The sequence below is a fragment of the Sarcophilus harrisii genome, chromosome 6 (assembly GCF_902635505.1).
Source record: "Sarcophilus harrisii chromosome 6, mSarHar1.11, whole genome shotgun sequence".
Taxonomy (NCBI): domain Eukaryota; kingdom Metazoa; phylum Chordata; class Mammalia; order Dasyuromorphia; family Dasyuridae; genus Sarcophilus; species Sarcophilus harrisii.
The window spans coordinates 1,725,842-1,753,239 of record NC_045431.1 but is presented as its reverse complement, the minus strand read 5'-3'; the positions used below and the strand labels follow the sequence as shown (position 1 = coordinate 1,753,239).

General features: G+C 40.8%; 1 protein-coding gene across 3 annotated transcripts in view; it reads left to right on the top strand.

Moving 5' to 3' along the window:
• Positions 1–27,398, top strand: part of STK32B (serine/threonine kinase 32B) — a 377,048-nt gene that overhangs the window by 66,088 nt on the left and 283,562 nt on the right. For 2 of the 3 annotated variants that reach the window (XM_031941565.1, XM_031941566.1), the window contains exon 1: positions 10,222–10,785. The exons of the other annotated variant lie outside the window; for it this stretch is intronic. In XM_031941565.1, coding sequence (XP_031797425.1) covers positions 10,734–10,785 — 52 coding nt within the window. In that variant the 5' untranslated portion in view covers positions 10,222–10,733. Of the gene's footprint in view, positions 1–10,221; positions 10,786–27,398 lie in introns of those variants that run through there. 3 annotated transcript variants of the gene reach the window in all.

Below are 27,398 nucleotides of genomic sequence, written 5' to 3'. Positions count from 1 at the left end.
TACCAAAGAAAGTGAAAAGAGAGTGTGCCTAAAGGGAAGCAAAGTATAGTAACTGATGAATAATATTTAATGATATTGCCAATTTTGGGTGATATTATTACTTTAATCATATTCAGTGGATTCTTCCTTTTTCATAAAGAAACTAGGGATGGCATAGATGTGAGGATTCTCTATAATCTTTGCCTTTGCCTTTCTTTAATTTCTTAATATAGCCTTGTATTGTTTTCCTGTCTCTCCAGTATGTCCAACTTTGTTTTGAAGTCATTGGATATTAATGTGATATTAGATTCATTGATTATAGGATATTTCATAAAAATTTCCAACTTCTTTTTCTTCTGCAATAGATGTTGGAAATTAAGTTGCAGTGATCATTGAGGCAATCTTGTCTTTTTTTTTCTTAAGTTCAGTGTGATTGTTCCAAGTCAAGGTGACCATTCCATGAAATAATATTTCCTCTTGTCCTTTGTCACCTCTTAAAAACAATTTTGTCAATTCCTTTTGCAAATAAAGGCTTGCAATCTTTTCTCATTGGTGGAGATTGATTTCCCCATATTCCATGTCTACCTGGAGAGTGACACTGTCAGGAGTTTATCTGAACTCAAAAGAGTTTTAGATCTCACCCAAGGGGAAATTCTCTGAAGTCTTTAGTGCAGCAAGATGGGGAAAAGAACATGATCTACATGGCATCTCTTGTACATATTGGCTTATTCCCAGAATGTTTTTGCCTCTTTAGGGATTGACCTCTCTCTGAATCTGGAATCATGGGCTTCTTTGTCAAATCTGGAAGTCAAATGACCTCTCTTTTCCTAAGTTCTCTCATCTTTACCAATGAAGAAAATCTTATACAAATAGGCTTTGTGCTCCTGATTATATTCTAGTTGCCTCTGAGAACTATTCTTCCATGTCTTTAAGTGACACAAAAATAATGTATTCAGATTTTATTTATAAAAGAATGTCAATTCTGATATGGTTGAGTTCTTCTAGTAATATGTTAACTCACTGATCATCAGAAAAATAGTTTACATTGCAACAATTTTTAGGTAGCTTCCAAACTTTGTGATTCTTGCCCTTCTAACCTTCGGCTACAATTATTTAAGTGGAAAGGGTTACTTTTTATTTCTTTTTTTGTGGACAGCAAGTAGTATGAAAAGTTAGAAGCTTCCAGAAGCATACGTTCCTTTGCCACTGGCTCTGAGAGTCCAAGGCTACTTTTCCCATGATGAGCAATCAATGTGAAACTTGTAGAGGGCATACATATGTAAATATATTTATATTCATTTATTTATTTATATTTAAATAACCCTATAATGAAATTGAAAGGGAATCTTTTGGCCACAGAATCAGGAGACTTAGGTGCAAGTCCTGTGTTTTTCATATATTGGTTTTATGATCTTGGATAAGTTCTTCAACTTCTCAGTTATTCAACTATAAGTTGGATGAAATCAGGTACAGGAAAAAAGTCATCTTTGTATCTAAAACACTTCATATCTACGTAATTATGATGGGCAGTGCATTGGAAAGATTGCAAGAAGACATTAGAAAATCTTCACCAACCAGATAGAGTTGGCCTTTCTGGATCTCAGCTCCTACTTCTTAATCTGTAAAAATGATCCCAAGGAGTAGAATAGATGATTTTCTGTGCTCCCTTCTGGCTCTTAATCAAATAATTTTAGAAACCTGCAAATTGCCTTACTTCCCTCATCTAGAAAATGAAAATTATAATTTTTTTTACCCAGCCTATCCTAGAGGTAGTTGTGAAGCCAAAATAAGTAATCAATCTGAAAAGGTTGTGAAACAAGTATTTAACTGCAAATTATATTTCAATTTTAGAAGCTTCTGGTTAGGAAGATGTAGAGCACACAATCAATCTTATCTGTGGGGTAATAAATGCAGATGAGTTATATCTGTGTTGATTTTTTTAGTCTTCATTATTCTTTTGATATTTTAGAGGCTAAATAGTGAAGTCAAACCCAAGGGCACAGAGCTATTTAGCAGGAAACATATGGGAGAACACCTGTACACCTGAACTATTAGCAAGGTGGTTAATTATATGGTGAGGACTCAACTCATCATTAAAAGAAAATAATGATTTCTAAACCATCAATCATTAAGCAGTATCTAGGCACAGGGTTAACTAATAAAGTCCTATTAATAGAGCACTAATCAATAAATTTAGTTCACTTCAATTCACCAAACATGCAGCAATTGATTGTAAGGAATTGTGCTAGTTCTGGGGGATACAAATATGTGACAAACAGAGATCTAGCCCCCCACCCCTTACAAATAATTAAGGCCCAGGGTAGAAAGAGATAAATGCAAAGGAAATACTCAATCACTGTGAGAGAAATGTGACCCCCAAAAGGGGAACACAATATGTGCCTATGATGAGAGCAACCACTAGTCTTGAGGGAAAGCTTGTTCTTAAGGAAAGAAACATGAGTGTAAAGCAAAAGCTGGGCCAGGACAGGGACTAGATTAACATGGTGAGCTGGGAACAAAAGCCAGAAACCAGAACTTGTTTTTTAGACCAGGAAGGTGGGCGCAGAGTTGAAGAAGGCTATCAGAAGTGTTGATGAAAGTACTATTTAGTTACCAATTATGAATTCTACTTTGAAAACACAATGGTGAGTATTCACAATCCCCGTTTTTGTCTTGAAGTATAGATCTAAGGAACATTCTGGTTAATATGCTGGAATATCTCTTTGTTCCATTCCACTGATAAAACTATGAATTCAGGTTTCTGCCAGGGGAGGAAATTAAGAAAAAGAGATGCCGATGTTGTCTCAAAAGAAGGGAGGCATTTAGAAAAGAGGAAATTAGTGCTGGGTTGTAGATTTAATCTGATAAGACATGAAATGGCATAGGGGAGACTGATAGATTGTAGAATACATGGAAGGGAGTATTTAGAAAGCTACTATATAATGGCTCTGATAAGAGCAGATGAAGATTTAAGATGGGGTGGTTGTAGTTGAAGTGAAAAGGCAAGGTTTGATGTGAGAAATATTGAGAAGATACAATCAATGTAATTTAAAAATACTGTATTAGATGTATTGAGGGAGAGTGAATGAAGTCAAAGATCACATGAAGATATAAGTTCAGGTGACTTCATAGACAGCGATATTGCTTACAATAATACAAAAACTAGGGAAGAGAAGATGCTTTCAGCTGTAGACTTACTGAGTTTGAAGTTCAAGTAGGACATATAGTTGGAGATATCCAAGAGGTGGTTAAATTGCCATCAAGAAGGTTCTGTCAGAGAATGGGATTTAGATTTCTGGACAATGGTTTAGGATACAGAAATGGCAAATTCCTGCCCAGGAATGGAGTACATTTAACAAAGGCTGATGTTTTGAAAACACAATATAAAGGATTTAAACAACAGAATCGGTGTGAAATGAAAAAAACAACACAATTGCTTATATATGTATATCTACCAAGAAAATAGTTACAATATAGGAAAATCAGTAGAAACAGAAATACAAAGGTTGCAAAAGTCCTTCCCCTACTTAAAATAAAAGTAGTTTTAAAAAAATTCTCAAGGAAACAAAAACTATCTGCAAAGGTCCACCTTTTCGGTTTTTAGATAGATAAAGTTGAGATACTAACTTAAAATGCCAGTTTTCCCTCATAGCTATCACTAAGATTTGGTGGAATAAGATCCCTGCCTAGACAATATCTTTGACTATGTATACTTTATTCAAAAGAAGCAGGATATGTAAGAGGGGATAAGAATGGTTGGTTAACATTGTATTTTAAAAACATATTCATGAGAAAATCAAGGAAGCAGAAAAGAGAAAATATGGTGGAGAACATTTTGGTGAAGAGCAGTAGAGGAAGAAATAGAAGTGATTTTATCATGGAATATATTGCAGAACACCTGGGCAGAAAGAAGAAAAAAGATGAAACCTCTGGGAAACTCTAAAGCCTGGCACAGAGCTATGATAGAATAGTGAGGAGAGATTCATCTTCTCGAATACTCTTTCTTACCAAATGAAGAGCAACCAATGAGTTCTTGACTTGCCCCTGTGATAATTTCATCCTTCAAAAATTGCAGGAACCAGCCAGGGGAAATTCTTTTCTGGATATGTTTCTAATGGGGAAATTTGTTTCTCCAGTAGAGATTATGGGAAGCTATTGGGGAAGTGATCATTTCCTCTTAGAGTTTATGATAGGGAAGGATATAGCCAGACATCATTGGATATGTACCTTAGATTTTAGGAAAGTACATTTCAAAACATTTATATAAAAGATCCCAGGAATGCCAATTCCATGGTAAGTCCAGGAGGAATGGGATACTTTCAAATATGAAATTTTGATTGTCGTGGAGACAACAGAACAAATATGGATAACTAGGAATTGGTTTCCTAAGGTAAGTTAGGAGATAGGAAGAAAGATGCTAGTACCTTCTGATAAATTCAAATCACCTAGTTGAGGTGGGCAACATGCTTAGGTACTGAAAGAACTGACACATATGATTGACAAGCCAGTGTCAGTGATGCTGAAAGATCATGAAGAATGGAAGGAGCACAATAGGACTGAAAAAAAGGACAAATATTATCCTTGTTTCCAAGAAAATAGAGAACACCATCCGTAAGCCACAAGTGAATGTATTTGATTTTGATTCTTGGGGAGATTCTAGAACAGATCATGCAAGATACGATAAGGAAATACCTAAAAGTAAAAGCAATCATTTTAAAAGACTATCTCAGCTTCATCAAGAAAATGTCATGTCAGCCTAAGCTGATTTCCCCTTTTGGGGAATAGTGTTTCAAACCAACAGATCAGGGGAGTTTGATAAAGACACTTTCTCTAGTTTTAGAAAAATTTGATAAAAGTATTTTTATGCATGTGGAAAATGTGGACTTGATGATAAAGCAGTTAAATAAATGTGGAACTGATTGAATAACCACATCAGAGTCTTTGCTAATGAATCAGTGTCAGCTTGGCAAAAACTTTCTGATGGAGTATTCTGGGGATCCACATTTAATCTCGTGATTATATGTATATCTTATATACTACATATATGTACATAAATATACATGTATATATTATCATTGATTTGGATGACACAAACTATGTGACCCTGAGCAAGTCATTTAATTCTTATTATGCTCAGTTTCCTCACCTGTAAAATGATTATGATAATAGCACCTGTTTCCTAAAATTGTTGTGAGGATAAAATCTTATGATGTTGATAAAGCTTAAGGCACTATGTGCTGTTGATATTGATGGATAAATGTAAAGTTTTATATTTGAGCTAAAAACATTGACTTCACAAATTAAAAATGGGGAAGCTCTGGTTATCTAGCAGTTTGTCTGAAAAAGATCTGTGTATTAAAGTGAATGAGGGAAAAGAAAAGCTTTACAAAGTGCTCACTATGTGCAAAATATGATGACAAGATCTGATACAAATACAAATTGAATACAAATAAAAAAGCAGGACAGTCCTTCCTCTCAAAGAGTTGGCGTGGGCATTTCAATAGGGGAAGTCAGCATAGTGAAAACCTTTCAGTCATATAGGAAGGCATCAAAATCCAGGGGGTGGAGGAGCACACAAGATCATTTTTGTTGAATTAAAGCTTTGTATTTTTCAAAACATATGCATGGACAACTCTTCAAAATTAGCCCTAGCAAAACCTTGTGTTCCAATTTCTCCACCCTTCCCTAACACCCTCCCCTAGAGCACATAAGATCTTTAGCGTTATCTCTAGTAATTAAAAAAACAATATCCATTGTTGATGTTGAATCAGCTGACAAAGCTTTTTTTTTTTTTTTTTTTCTGGATTTTTCTTAGCCATTGAGAAGGCAGGGACTGCATTATCTGCAGAAGCAATTTCCAGTTCATGTTTTACCAAGGATTGATATCAAGATAACTGCCAGGATTAGCTGAGAAACAGTCTTGGAGGTTTGTAGAATTGCTAGCTCCATAGATTAAGGACTCAGCTCTTGTTCTCTATTAGAATTTAAGGGGTGGCTGGGATGTTCAATGGGTGTTTCACTTGTCATTTCTGATACATGCCATTTGTTTCTCTCTGTGTTCCTTAATGTTTCAGCTAGGATGGCTTCTTTATTTTGATGGTAACAATTGGTTGGCAGTTAACTGGGGGGCTTACCCCTTTCCCACAAGGGTTGCTTCCTGGGATGCCGGCTGTGGGAGCTGGTCTAGCAGCAAAGTTAATAGTCTAGAGGATGCTTCTATTCATGGAGTCTTGGGATTATTGCAAACCCAAATATGAGTCAAAAGTATTATGAAGCATTTGAAGTAAATGTTGAGATCTTGGGCTGCGTAAAGAGAGACATAGCTTCAATGGAATAGGGAGGTCACAGTTCTGAATATACTCTGCTCAGGTCAGACCACACCTGGAGTATTGCTTTGAGTCCTAGGTGCCATAATTTAGGAAGGACGTTGACAAATGTGAGAACATATCAAAAATATAAAGGGCCTCGAATCCATGTCATATGAGGATCTATTGGAAGGAGTTGGGCACGTATTATTTAGAAAAAAGGAAGCCGAGGAGGGAGGATAGGATAAATGCATTAAAAAATGTGAATTAAAAAATGAAAATGAGGAAGGGGGATCAACCTTGGGTTTGGCCCAACAGTGTCAAAATAAGAACATCAAGTAGAAATTAGAGGTAAGCAAATGTAGGCTTGGTATTAGAAAAGCAGTTTTTAGTAGCTATAGAAGCTATATAGTATTCATAGAACATGTAGTAACTATTCTAAAAATAGGGGATGCTTTGTAAGGTAAAGAGCTCTATCTTTTGAGATCTTAAGAAAAAAGTTATATTATCATTGCAGGATAATTTATAATGGGCTTTCTTTCTTTTATTTATAGTGGGCTATTTGTTGGACTAGATGGCCAATAAGATCCTTCCACTTCTAAAATTCTATGAAAAATAATAAATTCAGGATTTGAATGCTAGGGACAGGATTGCCTTTAGCAGTGAGGCTCGAGGTGAGAGTAGAAAGCATAAATATGTAGCAGTAATTGAGGAGTTCCTCTAGCTGTATTTGGACATTTCTAAGCTGTGTTGGAAGAGGAAGATGGTGAGAAGTACCCCAGTATCAGCATCGTTAGTCTGGGAATGGTAGAATGAAAAAGTGGGAAATCAAGGATATATGAGACTACATTATGGAAATGGTTGACTGACTGACTATTGAGTCAAACCCCAGTAAAGTAGGTCGTGAGATCTGAAAAGGGTTTATGGTTTAGAAGAACAGGGAAGAATTTAGGAAACAACTATCACAGTGAAGGTGAAAAGTTTGTTTGGGAAGAGAATTGTGGTATTGCAAAGTCTAAAAGGACTCAGATTTTGGTTAGAGAGAAGCCATTCCTAATTGAATATATGGGAAGAGGAGTTCCACATGAAGGTCACTTCTGGAAGGTAGATAAAATACGGTAGAGATGGAATTCACAGGAATAAAAAAACTCAGGGAATTGAGAGGGCTTTAGAAGAGTTATAATTGGGAATATCATCAATGTCCTTTGAGGATATCAGGGGAAAATATGGAGAAACCCAGTAATAATATCCCTAAGTAAGGTGAAGAACAACGGGGAGGTCAGATGGTAGAAGCATTAACTTTAGAGAATGCTTCAGTGATGGAGGCAGTATAACACTGGAGAAGAATCAGAGAGTTAAAAAGATCAACATCATGGGAACTGGAGCACTCAGGGGGAAAAAAAGAGATTAAATGTTGCTGGGAATTTGGCTTTCTGGTGTAAAGCCAAGTTTCCATTAATGTGAAGAGGTAGAATGAGTGTAAGAGGAAGAAAATGATAAGAAATTCTGGTAAAGAGAGGGAGGTTTCAAAGGGCACAATGAAATATACAGGCAAAAGGAGAGACTCATGGGAAGGGCACAGACCTGAAGTGTTTAAGAGTGGAGAGGAGACAGAAAATGCCTTGGGTCTGGATTACAAGAATTAGGGGAGAGGGAAGAAAATTGGGGGGGGGGATCTCTTATATGGAGAGGGCAATCAGCAGAAACGGCTTGGATTATGGTAAAGTGGCCTCCAAAGTGTATTCAAAATCTTAACTGTTGAGGCAATGGGGACGTTTCCTGCCTAAAAGGGACTATGGGATTGAGAAAAGAGCCCAAGTCTTGGAATTGAGAGTTGAGTATCAATTCTGGCTTCTTTACTTATTAGTCAGTAGGACCATGGCTATGTCATTTGACTTTCCTGTAGCTCTATTTCTTCAAGTGATAATGCAGCTAAATTCCTGAGTAATTGTTAACTAATTATAAGAGACACAGTTAGACTGAGTCCAATCAATCGATTGGGAAATTTTAATCTAGTGGCCACCATATGCTCTGTTCTATGCTGAAGTGCTGTGGGTGCGGAGGGGAATGCATTTAAAACAGCCCCACAGCTCCAGAATCGGAAGGGACGTCGAGGCTTTCCGTCTACTTCATTGCCGAGATAAAGAATTCAGACCAAGTCTGTGACCTCAGGCACCTTCCAACCCAGGTGGATGCACAAGGGGCCAGCAACCCATCGGTTACTGCTTCTGATGTGTGTGCCCCAGGCTGCAAATGCCCTGGAACTTCAGAGAGCTCACCGGGGGCCGGGGGCCTTGGAGAGGACTCCATGGATGAGCGGGCTCCGAAGCCTCCCTGGGGACTCCGCTTGTAAAATTGAATTAGCTTGAAGATTTCTCCGCGCTCGCTCATCGCCCAAAGCGCAGCATTGAGGGAAGATGGGAAGGAGCGTCAGGTTCCCGCAGAAGAGCCCTGCGCTTCCGTGACCAGTAGGTGGCGGAGTGACCTTAAGTATCGCTCGGTCTCCAGGCGGGCCCCGCGGGTGGCGGCCGGGGTCTCCCCTCAGCCTGCCCGGCGGGAGGTTTAGGAGCGGCGCGAACGTCCTACGCCGGGAAGCCCCCGCCCTCGGCCCCCCGCCTCCCCCCCCCCCAGCTTCTCCCTCTGCCCCGCTCCTCACTCTTAGTTCTTTTGCCCCCTCGTCTGCTAGTTCTGCCCCCTCCCCACCCGCCTCAGGACCAAAGGACTTGGAGCCGCCGGGACCTCGGGGCTTATCTAAGCTGGCCCGGGCTTGACCCGTGGGGGAGACGACAGGAGAAATGACGCGTCCAGTGATTCAGATAACTGAGTAGTTCAGGTGTGTTCGGACCCGGGGCTTCTGAGTCTAGACCCCGGCCTCTGTTCCTCAGCCTCCCGCGCGGCCAGTCTCCTGTCTTAGAGCGTCCTTCCCACCCACCCCCCACCCACCCCCCGCACCCCCGCGTCCCAGACCAGTCTGAGACCCCGAAGCTTCCGCTTCCCCTCCTTCTGGCTGTCCAGGGGCCCGCGGGAGATGCGGGGCTGTCCGAGGGTGCAGAGAACGGAGCTCCCTCCACCTCCCGCGCCTCTCTGCTCCGACAGGAAGGGGGGGCCTGGGGGATTGGGCAGGTGGACACCCCCCGTTGGGAGTCGTAGCTCCCAGAGAGGCGCCGGCTCCCACTCCTGCCTCTGGGAGTGTTGAACTCCGAGGCGGGACAGAGATTCTCGGGGAGACGGGACAGATTCTCGGGGACGGGACAGAGATTCTCGGGGAGACGGGACAGATTCTCGGGGAGGCGGGACAGAGATTCTCGGGGAGGCGGGACAGAGATTCTCGGGGAGGCGGGACAGATTCTCGGGGAGACGGGACAGATTCTCGGGGAGGCGGGACAGAGATTCTCGGGGAGGCGGGACAGATTCTCGGGGAGGCGGGACAGAGATTCTCGGGGAGACGGGACAGATTCTCGGGGAGGCGGGACAGAGATTCTCGGGGAGGCGGGACAGAGATTCTCGGGGGGGCGGGACAGAGATTCTCGGGGAGGCGGGACAGAGATTCTCGGGGAGGCGGGACAGAGATTCTCGGGGAGGCGGGACAGAGATTCTCGGGGAGACGGGACAGATTCTCGGGGACGGGACAGAGATTCTCGGGGAGACGGGACAGAGATTCTCGGGGAGACGGGGCCGAAATTTCCTCCTCGCCTAAAACGCCCCGAGGGAGGAGCGGCCGGGCTCCCCGAGGAGCAGAGAGAGGCGTCCCCCCTCCTGCGGATCCCGGCCCCCGGCTTCCTCTTCTCCCCACCCCCGCCTGGGCGTCCTTCGAGGGCTTCGGCCCCGGCAGGAGACAGGGGAGGGAACGCCTGCTCTGCCCCCTCCCAAGCCCTGTCCCCGTCCCCCCATTTCCTCTTCCTCTCCCTCCTTGCCTCCGCCTTCCCTGCTCTTCCTCTCCCCCTCCCTCTCTCCCCCTGCCTCTCCCCAGCCGACAGGCAGCTATGAAATACGGCTCAAGTTGGGAAGTAGCGGCAGCAGTGGGGGCCGGGGGCCGGCGGCTCGCTCTCATTCTGCCGGGCGATTGCTGACAGCCGGCGGGGTCGCCCCGGGCGGGGCGGCGGAGAGCCGAGCGCGAGCTCCGCGTCTTGGGCGTGGAGGAGAGGCTAGAGGCTGCGAGCGCGGACGGCAGGCGGGCGGGAGCTCCCGGCCCCCCCACCCCGCCGCCCCCCGCTCCCCCGCCGCGGTTTCCAGGCACCCAACCCCAAACCGAGGCGGGCAGGTGGCCCGAGCGAGCGGGAGGCGCCCCGCCTCCGAGCCCCGACCTTTCTTCGGGCTTTGCCTCCCGCCCCTCTCCTCTCGCTTCTCCCCGATTTCTTTTTGTCGTGCGCGAGCCCTCTCCCAGTGCGATGCCCGCGGCTCCCCGGGCGAAGATTTTGGCTGGGGATGTAGCAACAACCGAGGCGTAATATGGGTGGGAATCACTCCCACAAAACTCCCGTGTTTGATGAAAATGAGGACGGTAAGTGAGGAGCTGTCCGTGGTTCCATTGTCTCGGCCCCTCTCCGCCCCTGGTCCCCAGCTGCGCCGCGCTCTGCCCCTGCCAGGTGGGCTCCCTCGGAGGGCTGGGCGGGCCGCCGGCCGGAGATCGAGAGGTCGGGGGGCGGAGGGTGGAGGCACCCGGAGAGGACTGGAGCGGGGAAGGAGGGATTGTGGGGTTCCGGCCGGTTCCAGATCGTTGGTGTGCTGGGTGTGTGGCTGCGGGTGCAGGTGTGCTGGGGACCTTCTGTGGCAATTTAGAAAGACCCGAAATCGCGTCCCGGTCTTCTGCTGTGCTTCTTGAGAAGCGGATTTGCTTCGAAGTGGAAGCCAGAGCAAGATCCAGTCAGCCGGCCCGGTACTCGGCCTGAAGCCAACCGTCCTGCTGCAGTGGCGGGGCAGCGAAACCGGGCACTGGGTTCTAGTCCTACTTCTTTTGCCAACACCCTTTTCTCAGAACCTCAGTTTTCCAACATGTGACTCTTTGCTTTGAATCTTGAAGCCAATTTACATGATCAAAGGGACTAATTAATAAGATTAGCATTGCAGTGTGAGGGGAAAAAAATTGCCCGAGCAGGCTTTTCTCCATGGGGAAGCTGGGGACTGAAATAAATGTCTCCAAGGTCCTTTCAAACTTTTTTGTTATCCTAAGTACTTTCCTTGGTGCTGGAAAGGACGGGCGATTTATTTCAGCAACTTTGCTTTTCATTTCTTGTTTGTCTGCAAAGTAGCCTGTCCTTGGGGCGACGGGATACTTCAAGTTCCTTCATTTTCGTAAAACAAACTTTCCTTGATTGAACCCACTATTGTATCATGAAAAGACTCGCTTAGATACAAGACTCACTGTGTGCTGGCAAATCGCAGGTGGGATAAAAACACAGAGTAAGGAAGCACAGAAAGGATGATGGTCTGCTGGTTAAAAATGTTGTTTGCTTTTAAATCTTAAACTTCCACATGTATATGGGGGATGAAGCATATGGCTCAAGACAGCACTACAAATAATTCCTCTTCCCCAGTAGCATCTGCATATAGTATTGTTGTGACTGTTCTATAGACGATTTCATATTGCAAGTCAGTATTTTTTTTTTAAATAATCAAGGATACTGACTAAGAAACTTTAATGGCCCTCTTTTGGGGAGTAGATTAATTAGAAATAATTTAATGAGAATCAAATGCAAATTAAGCATTTTTACCAGCTGTATTTAAGTAGCCTGGGGTATTGCAGTTTCATAGGGAAAAAAATAAGCTCTAATTTTGGTCATTGTGTTTTATGCATCTGTAAAACAAGGCTATTAACCATTTTGTGTGGACCCCTTTGGAAGTCTGATGAATCCTGTGAATCCCTTTTGAGAAAGATGTTTTTAAATGCATAAACTAAAACACATAGAATTATGAAGGAAACTCAGTTATTTTGAAATATAATTATGTAAAAAATTCACAGACCCCAGGGTAAGAATCTCTGATTCTTATTTTACCAGACTCCTATTGTTCTTAATTTTTTTCTGTTGTGACCAGAATCTGTAATTAAGTTCAAATCAGTTTAATCAGTCTTTATTAAGTATCTACTTTGAGCCAAGCGTTGTGCTAAGGGCTAAGGAACAGACAAAAGAGTAAGAATAGCCTCTCTCCTAGAAGAATTTCCATTTCTACATTGATTTCCACCACCCCCAAACAGTGTATATTAACAAATCCTGAATACTTTATAACTTTAGGGAGTTTCTTTGAAACACTAAGAGGTTCAAGGACTTGTTTGTTTGCATATATCAAAGACAGGACTTGAACCCACGTCTCTGTCTCCAAATCCATTCCTCAGTTCTATTTTCCAGGCTTCACTTTGTGTAATATAAATAAAATCATAATATAGACATACATATAAAATAAATAAAATAAGATACTTAGTCTGGATTATGCAGAACACATGATTGTGTTCCCTAATCTTGGCGGGGTAGGATTTAAAAACTAGTTAATGTATTTATAGTAAATATACATATCTATTTATATATCTTTGGGATGGAAGAATGTTATGTTTCAGAAATAGGAAAAAAAAAAGGATTATATTGGTCATTTCATTAATATAGGGAACTTGCTTATATTAACTCCTTCTACCAATACAGTACCTTCACTTTTGCAATTCAAAACATTAGAGATTTGCTTAGATTCCAGGCTATTGAAATGGTGAATGATTTGTTCAGGGTGACAGAGGCAGTTTTGAACTTAAATTTTCTTGCTTTCAAGATCAGCATTTGATTCATTGCACCATGTTGCCTCTCATCCTTTAAATTTTTTTCTAATAATAGCATTTTATTTTCAAAATACACGCAAAGATAATTTTTAACATTCACCCTTGGAAAACTTTGTGTTCCAGATTTTTTAAGCCTCCCTTAGACATCACTTCCAGTACAGTAAGTAATCCAAATATTAAATATTGTTAAACATTGTAGGCCTTCTATACATATTTCCATGTTTATCCTGTTGTACAAGAAAATTCAGATCAACAAGTAAAAAAAAATGAGAAAGAAAAAAATCAAGCAAAGGAAAAGAAAAAAGTGCAAATACTATATTGAGATCTACACTTAGTCCCCTCAGCCTTCTTTTTGGATACAGCTCATTCTCTCCATCACAAGTCTATAGGAATTGGCCTGAATCACCTCATTGTTGAAAAGAACCAAGTCCATCACAGTTGATCATCACATAATCTTGTTGTTGCTGTGTTCTCTTGCTTCCATTCACTTAATCTAGCATCATTTCCTATAAGTCTCTCCAAACCTCTCTGAAATCATCCTGCTGATCATTTCTCACAGAACAGTAATATTCCATCACAATCATAGGCCATCACTTATTCAGCCATTCCCCAACAGATTGGCAACCACTCACAATTCCTTGCCTCTACCAAAAGGGCTGCTACAAACATTTCTGCATTTGTGGGTCCTTTTCCTTTTTGATGATCTCTTTGGGATACAGACCCAGTAGAGACACTGCTGGATCAAAGGGTATGTATAGTTTGATAACCCTTTGGATATAGTTCCAAATTGCTCTCCAGAATAGTTGGATAAGTTTACATTCCCACTAGTAATGCATTTAATGTCCCAGTTTTCCCACATTACCTCTAACATTTATCATTATTTTTTTTCTGTCATCTTAGCCAATCTGCGGCTCATCTTTTATGAAAGCAGTGCTAAATATGTAATAGCTATTTGTTACCAAACTATTTCTTTGTCAAATCAAATGTTCCTTTAAAATAGTCTGTGAGTCATTCTGAAAGCTGTGTAAGTACTTGTGGTGGTAGAGGTTGACTACTTATGCAGTGGTTTGTAAAATACAAAGCTAGAACCCTCTTCCTCTGTCACAGTTCCAGCTTCTTTTAATTTCTCACTGCTCAAATATTATCTTCCCCCACCCCATGCCCCCATTCTACCAGAAACATCAGGTTTTTCATTTACTTTCCTATCAGCGGGTAAGCACACAGGACACTATAGTCTATTACTGTCTCTTCTTTCATGCATTTTAGCTATGGGTTGTGAAATGCAGTTGAAAAGGAGTAAGGGGAAGTGTACAGAGGTCAAGGATGGCTTCATTTATGTTAAGGGAGGGAAAGTAAAGTGAGCTTGTCAAGTTGGTTTATGTGTTTTTGATCCATTCTGTAACGGGTCAGAATCAGGACAAAAGCTGTCTATTATAGTAAGTTGGACAGTAATTGATCTGTCAAAATCTTGTTTTAGTTTAAAGCCTAATATTTGGAGTTGCACTTTAATGTATGACTTTATTATTTTGGGTCTGATGTTACTGTAGGAAAATATTAAGACTTCTTAGCCATGACTTGATCTTTGCTTTAAGTCTTAAAGGCTTCAAGAATAAACAAATTTATTTATTAAAGAAATTGTCATCATCCTAGGGTGAATATCCAAATGTCAGGATGATTTTTATTTCTGGATATATTTTTTATTTCAAAAAGGGTATGATTTCCATTAGCGGAAACTCTCGTTGTTGGCAATGGTTTTATCCCTTTGCCACCTTAGAAGAGCCTTGAGTTGCTGGGGACAAAAAACATTTATCACATAGTGACCCTTCTTCTGGTAATGAGCCCTTCTGTGGTGAGTTAGACTAGTCCTCAGATGACAAATTTATTTCCAAACACCAAGCCAATTTTAGAAATCTTTTCATCTCTGTACTATCTGTCGTTCCATTGGCGTAGCCACCAAGGCCATGCAAAGATGAAGTATAGGAAAAACATGATAATGGAAGACACCTGTGGATGTAGAATGGAGATTATCTGGTGGGACCAAATCCGTCAATAAACATTTATTAAATGTCTGTTCTGTGCTAAGCTTTGGGAACAGGAAAAATGAAACCAACTAAAACCTCATTACTGCCGTGTTGCACAATGAATAGTAGATGAATGGATTTCTGATGACATAACACTTTACAATGCCATCACAATTGTGTAAAGAGGTAGAGCTGCTTTGATATATAGACAAGTATTTCCTGCATAGGACGTAGACTGAATCTCCCAGCTACCCATGGAAATCGGTCTCCCCTTGATTTTCTACCTATCTTTCTTCCATAACTAAGAGTTTGAACAAGGAAAGTGACTGGTGCACCATTGTGGAAACATGTAGACTTGTTTCATATGTCAATTGGAAAATAGAAGAAAATTAAAAAAAAAAGTCTCTTTAAAAAACAAACAAGATATTTTACCTGAAATCTTCAAATACCTGTCACAAAAGTGTGTATGTGTGGAGGGGGGATTGTTGCCATTGTTTCAATTGTGTCTTTAAATGCTAAATTTTTACCGTTAATTTTCTCATTGTCACTTCACTATTTCTTTTTAATTAATTTCCCCCCGGATGTCAAAACGTTGTGCAAAACGTTAGGCAAAAAGAGCCTTGATAGGACGAAGGGATAGGGATTCTTAACTTGGGGTCTGGGAACTTTTTTCATCATTGCATTTCAATATAATTATTTTTCTTTATACTCCTATGTATTTGAATTTAGGCATTTAATTTAGCATCTCAAGGAGATGTTCTCAATTATGACAAAGAGATACATTGAAATCTTCCAGAATTGAGAGAGAATCTTCCTGTTAGATCTGAAATTTACTGTATGAGTTTGGGCAAGCCCTTTGCTCTCTCTGGACCTCAATTTCAAAAACCTGTGGAAAAAGATAACTATTCTAACTTGCTTCTAGGGATTGGGAATTTGACAAGTTGAAAGTATTATTAAATACAGTCAATATAATTTCAATTACAGTTGATTAAAATATTTGCATTAATATGTCACTGTAGTAATGAGTAGATAGGGCAGTTTTGGGGGGAATAGTAGACCTGGGTCTGTAGCTGTGGTTATTCATTGTTGGTTTTGCAAAAATGTAGATAGGTTTTATTAGGTAACTTTTCTGTCCAGGGAATTATGCTAATTGTTTGAGGAGAGTAAAAGATAGGAAATATGACTTCCTTGTGGAAATAATTATTTCTGTTACGATTATGCTGTTTATAGATAACATTAATTTTGTCTTTATGGTTAATGAAGTATATACATTATGTCTCTTGAGCTTGAAGATAACTCTGTGACCAAATCTAGTACAGATGAACAAACAGAGGCCTAAAGAGAAGAATAATTTTTATATTGTCCTGAAGCTAGTCAATGTCTGAGTCAGGATTTGAATCGAGATCTTCTAAACTCAAATGGAGTCTTTTTTCCACTTTAGCACATCTTTGTAATTCTGGCAGGAGGATACAACATGCATCCAATTAGTTACAATACAAAATAGGATGCAGGTATATAAGTGGTGGAAAAGAAGGGCGTGTTGGTATCTGGGATAGGGTGGAAGGAACAGGAGCACTTCTTGGAAGGGCTGATGGCATTTCATCTTGATGCAGTAGGAAAGGACACAGGATTAGTGAAGGCAGAAGAAGGAGATCCCGGGAGCTCTGCACATTGAGTGGAGGCCACGGTGTGAGTGCTGGCCGGACTTTCTCATGGAATACAGAAGATGGCTGGTAGCTTGATGGGGAAGGGCTGAGGGTCTGAGCATGTTTGTAGAATGATAGAGAGATGGGAGACGTGATAAGTTTTAGAATTTACTCCATGTTGTGGTCCCATGTGGGCAGCTGGGAGATACAGTGGATGAGGCCCCAGGCTTGGAGTCAGGAAGACTCATCCTCCTGAGTTCAGATCTGGCCTCGGACACTTGCTGGCCAAGTAAGTGAATCACTTAATCTTCTTTGCCTCAGTTTTCTCATCTGCAAAATGAGCTTGTAGAAGGAAATGAAAGTCAGGTCCAATACCTCTGCCAAGAAAACTCCAAATGGGGTTATGGAGTTGGACCCAATGAATGAGCTCCAGAACAACACGGTCATTTATGCTACTGCCCTCGCAGTGCCTTTTCCTTTTGGATAATGAATGGAGGATGGTTATGGTTTTTAATTTTTATATTTTCAATAGATTCCCTTGTTTTTCAACTACCCAATAATATCCTTAGAAGTGTAGCCTGTGGCCTAGACTCAAACTTCCCTCCCTTTGTCTGTGGCAGATTCTTTGGCGAACTCACGCAGCCAGATTTATTGCATAGACTTTCCTTGGGGGTCCATGGCAGGATTGTGATTCCCCCCACACAAACACACACACACACACACACACACACACACACACACACACAAGCAGTGAGCAGGAGAATGCCTGGAAACTGCACATTTTCAGCCCGCTGGCTCTGGTCTCTTCACTGATAGAATGGACGGAAGGGAGTGGGCGAGCCTGCCTTCGAAGAGCTTGCAGTCTGGTGAGGAGATGAGGTGTGTGCATGGGGAGAGCTAATCCAGGTCTGAATCTCATACTGTCCAGGAAGGACCTAGTGTGATGAGATTCAAAAGCAGAGAAGACTCCCGGGTGGAAGGCACCCAGGAAGGTTTCATGGAGGAGCTGGCAGCTTGCCTCAGTCCCCGAGGATGGTGCAGAAGGGAGCCAGAGGATTGATTCTTAACAGAAAAACCAGCTTACTGTGGACAAAATTGTCACGCCAGAATAAACCCGGCATTTTTTGTAGTGGAGAAAATGTCTTCCTCCTTTGTTCTAAGCCTTGAGAGAAGAGTAGAATATCAATAGGCAGCAGTGCAGGTTTGCCACTAAAAGGCAAACAATTAGCTTGCAGTCATTGCACTGATCCTGCTCCCTCTTACAAGTACCCTGTCTCAGATGAGGGGTACCCAGTTGGAGAGAGAAGGGCTTTGGCATCTGAAGACCAGGCTGTGGAAACAACATTGAGGCTGGAGTCAGAGCATGGGTTAAGTTTCAACTTGTGACATTTACTACTTGGGCAAGCCATTGGTCCTCAGTTTCCTTATCTGTGAAAGGAGGAGGTAGAATTAGATGTCTTCAGAGGCCATCTGTGACTTTGGCCCTGAAAAGTCTTACCTCTGGCAATGCATTTGACCTCTTTCCCTCAGTTTCCCTGTAAATTAAATATGGAGGTTCTTTGAAGTGACAAGTTCCTTCTTCTTTTCAGGGTTTTAGTCATTATGGATAGCTTCTCCATTTTATATTCTCTGATTTATAAGTATGAAACATAAAGGAATCTTATTTCATCATGCTTGTGATTTTTTTTAACTTGAATTTTTATGAAAGTAGAAACCTAAGGGGAGTATGAATCGGGTCCTCTGGGGTCTGTTACCTGGTTCTGGGTAGGCTCATTTTGATGAGTTTTATGTCTCTGGCATCTTTTTATTTTTATTGTTTTTATTTTTAAAAGCTAGATGAAGACTAATTACAATTTAGAAATTTGTGTCTGGCATTCTCTCTTATTGGAAGTCCTTGGGAGAGCAGCACATTTGGTAAGCATTGACAGGATGCCTGAGGAGATGCTCAGGACTTATCAGAGAAGCCTCCACAACTCGATACAGAGAATGGGAAGTGAGAGGTAGTAATGGGGGCTCGCTCAGTGCTCGCCTTATACCTGGCATTCAAGGACTTGGGATCAAGCCCTGGCTATGCTACTTAGTGGTTGTAGGACTTTGGACAATTCACTCTACTCCCACTCTACCCCAAGCCTTTATTTCTCTTTTTATAAGATGGCAGTGATAATTCGACATACTCTTTAATCTCATTGCTACAATAAATTACTACAAAGAATGAATTTAGTAAACCGAAAAGTCTTATATAAATGTGAGATTCACAAACATCTCATCACCTTCAGTTCATGGAAGGAAGTTAAAAGAGATGATCATTTCATTTTATTAAATAGGTGACACATCAATCAAATAAATCTTCATTGAGTGCTTTCTCCTTTCCCAGCTCTTTGCAGCATCCAGAAATATACAATATTGTTTTCAAGGATTTTAATTCTCATTGATAAGACAGAGTACTAATTACGGATGATATTTATATGGTACTTTATAGTTTACAAAATGCTTTGCAATATTATTATCTCATTTAATTTTCACACTAGTCTTGTGACATAGGAGCTATTATCACCCCCATTTTACAAAAAAGGAAACCGAGGCTGAGAAGTTAAATGACTTGTTCAGGAATATGCAGCTAGTAAATTATATGAGGCAGAATTCAAGCTGAGGTCTTTCAGATTCACTTTCTTGACTCTACCTAACTGAAAAGACTACCTTAAAAAAAGACAATTATTTAATTTGTGTGCAAACCTGAGATTTCAGCAGCACAGGAAATTCTCAGTAGTTAGCCTAGAAATTCTCTCTCTGAGAGACTGACTCTGAGAGGTGAAGAAATTTGGCCAAAGGCATGGAAGAAGTTGGTATTGTCTATAGAACTTGTGCCGAGCTTTTTTTTTTTTTTTTAAACCGCAGGGTTCTTCGGCCACTCGGCCAAATGAGGTGCCAATTGTATGTCGGTAATTCTGGGTTTGGAGAAGGAAGACATCATTGGGGGTGAGGATAATTGGGAAGGGGATTTAAAACAGGTGGGACTTGAACTTTACCTTAAAGGGTGATGGATGGTAAGCAGGGAGGCTGCATCAAATGACTAGAGTACCAGAGCAGGCATCAGACTTTTTTGGGGGGTGTAGAATCAGGGAATTAAAAAGCAGAATTTGAGGTCTGTAAATACCCACGAGCATGTTGGTTTAAAGATGACGAATCATGAAAGCTGATTGCTTCTGAAAGCATTTGTTAGTCAAATATACCAGTCGTTTCTTCATGGAGTGTCTGGAGAACAGTCAGCCTCCAAAGTTGGATGTGGGGTCATGCTGAGCTTCCTATTCTCATCTGCCAAAATTATCAGAAGCTCAGGCCGCCTGCTGGGCCTTTGATCGGGTAGCTGGCTCCAATTATGCATGGGCTTCCCTCTAATGTGCTGTGATTCAGATCAAAATCTCACCTGGAGCTGGTTCAGTTACATCCTCAGAGGAGAGACCGCGGGGAAGAACATCCGGGCCCGAGTGGTGCCGGCCCTCGCTGACACGCAGGAATCAGAGACCCACACAGCTGCCAAAAACCAGCCTCAAATCCAGCTCTCCGGCTCAGGAGGGCCCGTTGTTAAATTTTCCCAATGAGCACCTCCATCTTAGAAATTGGCAAACACTGCAAATTATTATTTGGCTGATTGTCTCAACAAATGATGGAGAAAATTCGGATTAAACTTAAAAGTGTTTCATTAACAGCTCTCCCCCTCCCCCCAGAAAGCTGATTGTTAAACATTTCCTAGTATACTCTTTCCTGATGGTCTCTTTTCCAAGTTTTCAGGCTTATCATTATCTCATGATTCTCTTTATCATATGACCTTCTTTCCTGGATCCACATCCGTCCTCATAGGTGCCCCCCAGAGTTCTGCCCTGGACGTCTTCTCTTCTTATTTCACTTGATATCATTAGTTCCATCTCTCAGTTCTAGGCATTTTATTTTGTTATTTTCCTATTGTGACAATGCTCTTTGCCTATTGTCTCTTTCCTGGCTTCCTTTGAGACCCAATAAAAATCCCATCTTCTACAGGAAGCTTTCCCCAATACCCCCACCCCAATTAATTCTAGTATCTTCTCTCTCTCAATTTTCTTCCTGTTTATCCTGTATATAGTTTGATATGTATATATATGTATACATATATATAATATATATGCGTGTGTATGTTTGTGTGTGTATATGTATAATCTAATGGGGACAAACTATATATATACAAACTATACATGTATGTGTCTGTGTACTCCCACACATATAAATATGTATGGGGGAGAGACAGACAGAAGAATTTGTATTTATATATAATATACTCACAAATAAGTATAAAAAATTTATATATATGCATATATTCTTATGAATATTAGCTCAGTATAGTCATTTGAAATCTTGAAATCAGTGAAATAAAACATAGGCTTTGAATAATAGTGTGCTCCAAGGGTAGTGTGAACATTAATGCATTTTTTTTAATTAATGTGGATTTTCTGAATTCATCCAATTGCATGTATACTTATTTTTTAAATTCATTTATAAAGTACAATAGAGAGACATTATGATACAACAGAAAGAGAGGTAACCTCTGATGCAGGAAGCCCTGGAATCTAAACCTGCCAGGAATACTGACTAGTATGATCTTGGGAAAGTCCCTTAACCTTATAAACATGGCAGGCAGCTAGGACTTGAATAAGTCATGGAGGGGCTGCTGAAATTTTGGGTGGAGGGAATTCTCACAGTCTGATGAGATAAATGACAGATTCTGAAGGTTCTTCCCATGCTGAACCTTGTGGGTTGTACAATTGCTTCATGTAAATAATGATGTTATAAATAAAATGTAGTAATAATAACAGCTAACATTTATGTAGTGCCTACCACGTGCCAGGTACTATATTAAATGCCTTATGAAATTTATCTTATTTGACCTTAAAAACCATCTGGGGAGGGAAGTGCTATTATTGTTACCATTTTATAGCTGAGGAAACTGAGGCAGACAGAGGAAGAGACTTTCACACAGCTAGTAAGTATTTTAGGTCAAATTTGAACTCAGGTCTTTGACTACAGGTCCAGCATTCTATCCATAATCTTTTAAGACTTTAAAGTTTATAAAGCAGTTTCCTCATATCAGTGCACTAAATGGCTGCCCATCAGCTGGCCAGTGGCTGAATAAGTTATGGTATATGAATGTGATGGAATATTATTGGTCTGTAAGAAATGACCAGCAGGGAGATTTCAGAAAGGCTTGAAGAGACTTACATGGACTGATGATGAGTGAAATGAGCAGAGCCAGGAGATCATTGTACACGACCACAAGACTATAGGATGATCAATTCTGATGGACATGGTTCTTTTCAACAATGAGGTGATTCAAACCAATTCTAGTTGTTCAGTGATGGAGAGAGCCGTCTACACCCAGAGAGAGAACTGTGGGAACTGAATGTGGACCACAACATAGCATTCTCACTTCTTTTGTTTTGTTGTTTGCTTGAATTTTATTTTCTTGCTCATTTTTTTTTTTTTTTTACTTTTTGATCTGATTTTTCTTGTGCAGCAAGATATATAGAAGAATTGCACATGTTTCACATATATTGGATTACTTGCCATCCAGGGGATAGGATGGGAGAAAGGTGGAGGAAAATTTGGAACACAAATTTTTGCAAGGGTCAGTGTTGAAAAATTATCCATATATATGTTTTGAAAATAGAAAGCTTTAATAAATTTTTTTAAAAAAAGATAACTGCAGTGAGGTAGTTTTCATATAAGTGACAGTATGGTAGAGTGGATAGAGAGTCAGGAAGCCCTAATTCAAGGCTCACTTCTGACATACTCAGGTTACATTTATTAGATTGCATTGCATTCCATCATATGATACTTTAATGTCTAATTTCAGAGGTTAACAGTAACCTTTTTTCTGTTCCTTCCTTCTCCCCTGGGCCATAGGATCATTCCCAACGTGGGAGAGTGGCTGGGAACCAGCCAGATGCAGATCCCCTTCTCAGATCCTTGCTGTCCGATCCAGGACAAGCCGTTTCACCTCTCTGGACCTCGTTTCCTCATGTATGAAGTGGGCATGGTAATAGAGGTTGTTGTGAGGAGAGAGAGCTCCACCTTGAGCCTGCTGTAGCTGCTCTGGGAGGGTCCACGAAGGAACTGGAAGTGCCGCTAGAGGCTTTCTTAGGAATGAGACAGAAATAGCTTGTATACTTGGCACAAACATTTCTACCTTTTAAATGTATATTCTGATAGTTTTATTCCTGGGGGTATAGAAGCATCTGACTGACTGATTTGTTCATTGGGGCTATAACATGCTCCTCAATCCATATCCCCGTCCAAGACAGTAGGAACACAACTCACCAAACTATTTAGGAATGACAATTCCATTTTTTAATGAGTTCTGTTTATCTGCTCTATTCCTTTATTTGTGCCCATTTCCAAAATCCCTAATGTAAAATTCATCTTTTGTGAGCATACCTTGGCTCCAAATGGCTTATCAGCTTTCTCGGCCATGGAGAGTGGCCGGTTGGGCCGTTAGATACTTAGATTCCGTTAGATACCATTAAATTCTGACTAATGAGTGATTTAGAGAATCATAATTAGTGGCAAAATGGGTCTATGTCCTTCCTTCAGAGTTGAGGAATCAGAAGACCAGAGGAAGAATGGGACTTGACCAGAAAATAGAATCATACAAGCATTTATCATCTATTATTCATTTGTTCAGCAAGCATTTATTAAGTGTTCGTTCCATGGAGAACTAAAATGTTGAATTGACGTGGTATCTGTCTTTCTGGGGTTTATTTCATAAGGCCATAAAACAGAAAGTGGTCAAAGGTGTGTCCCAGGAGACCTGAGGAAGATGCTCATTATTGAGGGAGTCAACAATATTAATTCCACAAATACTAATGAAACATCAAGATGGGAGACTCTGTTTTGAGGTGGCGAGGGATGCAAAGACATCCATGGGAAATAATTGTTCCTCAGAAGGAGTTTATCAACTCTACTGGAGGCACCACAAAAAGAAAGATTAAGGACTAAGAATTTCCCAGAGGGAGAGAAGAACACTGACTGGTGAGATTAGGAAAGACTCAGCTGAGGGAAAGACTGATCTGAACCTTAAGGACAGCTAAGAGAGGCAGGGGGAAGCAGGGAGGGTATTCGAAGCATGAGGGGCAGCCTGTGCTATGAATGTTACCTTCAGAAAAAGCAAATTAGGCAATTTTGTCTAGAAGATAGAAAAGGCTTGAAGGGGAGTGATGTTAAATAAATATGGAAATGTAAGATAGAGCCAGCTTGGGAAGATCTTTAAATGATAGAGTGAGAGCTTCTTATTTTATCCTGGGGACATTATGTCTCCAATCAGCAGAGAGACTAGAACAGGGGAGAAATATGGACAGCCTTGTCACTGGTAGGAATATCATTTTGGCAGTTTTGCTTAAGGTGGACTAGTGAGAGGAGAGACTGGAAACTGGAACTTGGGAGTCCCACTTGGTCCATTATGATCTGTAGTAGCCAATCCTCCTGAGCTTCCCTGTATCTAAATACTGGCCATTGGATGAAAAACATGGTTTAGCACTGGTCATGTTTTCTAAGCTTTCCTAGTTTGGGAGACTTCCAAGGCTAGGAAATCTGTTGTAAAATCCAAATAACATGTTGAAGACCTGAAAAAAGATCATCTACTTGTGAATGAAGAAAAGAGAGATTGATGTAGGACAGGGATAATTTTACAACATGGGCTATGATTCTATAGGTCAGGAAAAGGGAAGGTAATGCAGACATTTGGGGACAATAAAAACAAAGACAGGGAGATGGGAGAATTTGGAGCATGTCAACAGTATCAAGAAGCATACTTCCTAATTTGAGAGGTGAGAATAAAATAAAATGCTGAGAGGCTAAATCCTTCCTGACACAAATTAAAGTTTTTAGATAAAGGAAAGATTACTACAGGCTGAAGCAGGTGAGGACATCATAGAAGATTATTAAGAATGCAGGGAGGAGAAGGGATAACATTCACTGATAAGTTCATTGTACACAAAGGTTTTTTGGTTTATTTAAGACAGATTCTGCAGATCTGCTCTAGTGGGAGACCCTCTGTCTTTGTTCCAACAGTCTCTGCTTGCCTCTGGGTATGTGTATAGCTCACATTTTCTGGGCTAAGCAATAATCAAAACTCCTCCATTGTTGATGCAACACAGAATCTTTCCTAAGCATTTAAGGGGAATCAACATCTAGTCAAATAATGGGGGAAGCCTGTGGTGATCAAGTTAAACATTATTCCAGGAGCTTGCTCTGATTCAGTCTTCCTGGGTTAACCTCTCCCCATCTTCCCTGGCAACCCATTGACAAGAAAAGTCAACAAAGCAAAAAGTGGGCACGGATAAGAGTCCTATATACATGTATATTCCAGTTGGGGTCATGATGGGATTTAAGTCATTCTCTGTGTGGAGAACTCTATCTCCCCTCTCTCCATTCTCTTCTCTCCCTGAAGCAATGATCCATATTCTAGAGTCTGGCAAAAGCTGCCCATTAGGGACAGTAGGCAAAAGGGTATAGGAAGAAAACTACCAAAGAAACATTTTTTTACAAGGTGGTCAGAACTGGGTCTTGAGGGGCCGACTCTTATATGTTGTTGTTTTAGCCAGAAACCCTGAGGATCTTTCTGTCCCACATGGATTCTTTTTTTATTTTAATTTAATTTAATTTAATTTTTTTCCTAAGCAAAAAAGATCATTTTTTGCCTCATGCTTTCTTCCCTAGCCTTAGTCAAACTGACTTGGTCAAACTGAGATGTGTTAAAGACCTTTCTTTTCTTTCTTTTTTTTTTTTTTGTTTGTTTTGCTGAGCCATTGCCTTAACTGTTGTCTTCTTTTATTTATTTATTTAGTTTTTTATTTAATAGCCTTTTATTTACAGGTTATATGCATGGGTAACTTTACAGCATTAACAATTGCCGAACCTCTTGTTCCAATTTTTCACCTCTTACCCCCCACCCCCTCCCCTAGATGGCAGGATGACCAGTAGATTTAAATACATTAAAATATAAATTAGATACACAATAAGTATACATGACCAAAACATTATTTTGCTGTATAAAAAGAATCAGACTCTGAAATATTGTACAATTAGCTTGTGAAGGAAATCAAAAATGCAGGTGGGCACAAATATAGGGATTGGGAATTCAATGTAATGGTTTTTAGTCATCACCCAGAGTTCTTTCTCTGGGCGTAGCTGGTTCAGTTCATTACTGCTCCATTGGAAATGATTTGGTTGATCTCGTTGCTGAGGATGGCCAGGTCCATCAGAACTAAGACCTTTATTTTCAAAGGCCAAAGTTTCCCATTACACTCAGGACCATTTGCAGTCATCCTGACCTCTCCTTGGCCACTAGACCCCACTGAAAGTGAAGCCGGTGACTTGGCTTGGCTCTTGATCACTCAAACCTCATTCACTTGCATGTCACAGTGTCACCCCTGATGTCATGGTCATCTTTGGGGACGAAGGGCCAATGACTTTTAGACCCATTTGATCTCTACCACCAGATGGAGATGCCCAGGAGTTGTAGACATCAATAATCCCCACTTAGGGCTTTTATATCATAAGATCATCCACCCAGAGCTGGAAACAACCTCAGAGGCTAAGACCAATCCCCTCATTTTAATCATGAGCAAACTGAGGACACGGGTGGGGGAATGAGTGTTAAGTGACTTGTTCAACATCATACACACTAAGGCTAAAACTACAGAATTAAATTTGTGTTCATCTTCTGATACTGACAGTTCAGTCAATTAATACATCCCACCTTACTTTAAGCTCCTTTTGCATCAATTAAAATGTAAACTATTGATTTGTATAAGGGCAAGGCAACAAGTTACTATACCTCCTTCTCCTCCTCCTCTTCTTCCTCCTACTTTATTACTACTACTACTACTATTACTACTTTACTATTGTTACTATTACTACTACTACTGTTACTGCTACTACTACTACTATTACTACTACTACTACTACTACTACTACTACTACTACTACTACTACTACTACTACTGCTACTACTACTGTTACTACTACTTCTACTCTTACTCCTCCTTTTCTTTCTCCTATTCCTACTCCTGGTCTCAATATACAGCTTTAACCCTTTCTTTACCTAGTAAGGAAGGCATTGTAAATATTATTATTCCCATTTTACAGAAAAGGATAATGTAACTCCACAAGGGAAAGCGACTTGCCCATGGTCACAATCAGTGTTAGCACTAGGCAGATAGCTCTGGATTTGATTTGTCTGATCTAGCTCACCGCACCATAAATGGTATGCATCTAGAGAGAGATGGGACCTAGAATCTATTTCCACTCCCTCTTTTTACAGATGAAGAAACCAAGGCCAGGAAGGTTGTGACTTGTCAAAGAACACACAGGTAGAAAGTACCAGAGCCATCTTTTGAAATCCAGATCCTCATTCTCCAAAGGGCAACTAGCTCCACAGTGCAATATTGAGTTTCATGACCAATGGTGATCACCTTTCTGATTGTGAGCCTCCCTGTCCTGAGTTGGGCTGGACCTCGGATGAAAGTCAGATAGTCCTGTGATTTTAGGATCCTAGGAGCTACTATATCCAAATGAATATGAATTTTTTAAGGTTTTTGCCTAGATAGACTGTACATTTATTGTGAGAATGCTACTGTTATTCAGAAAATATCAGGAGTTC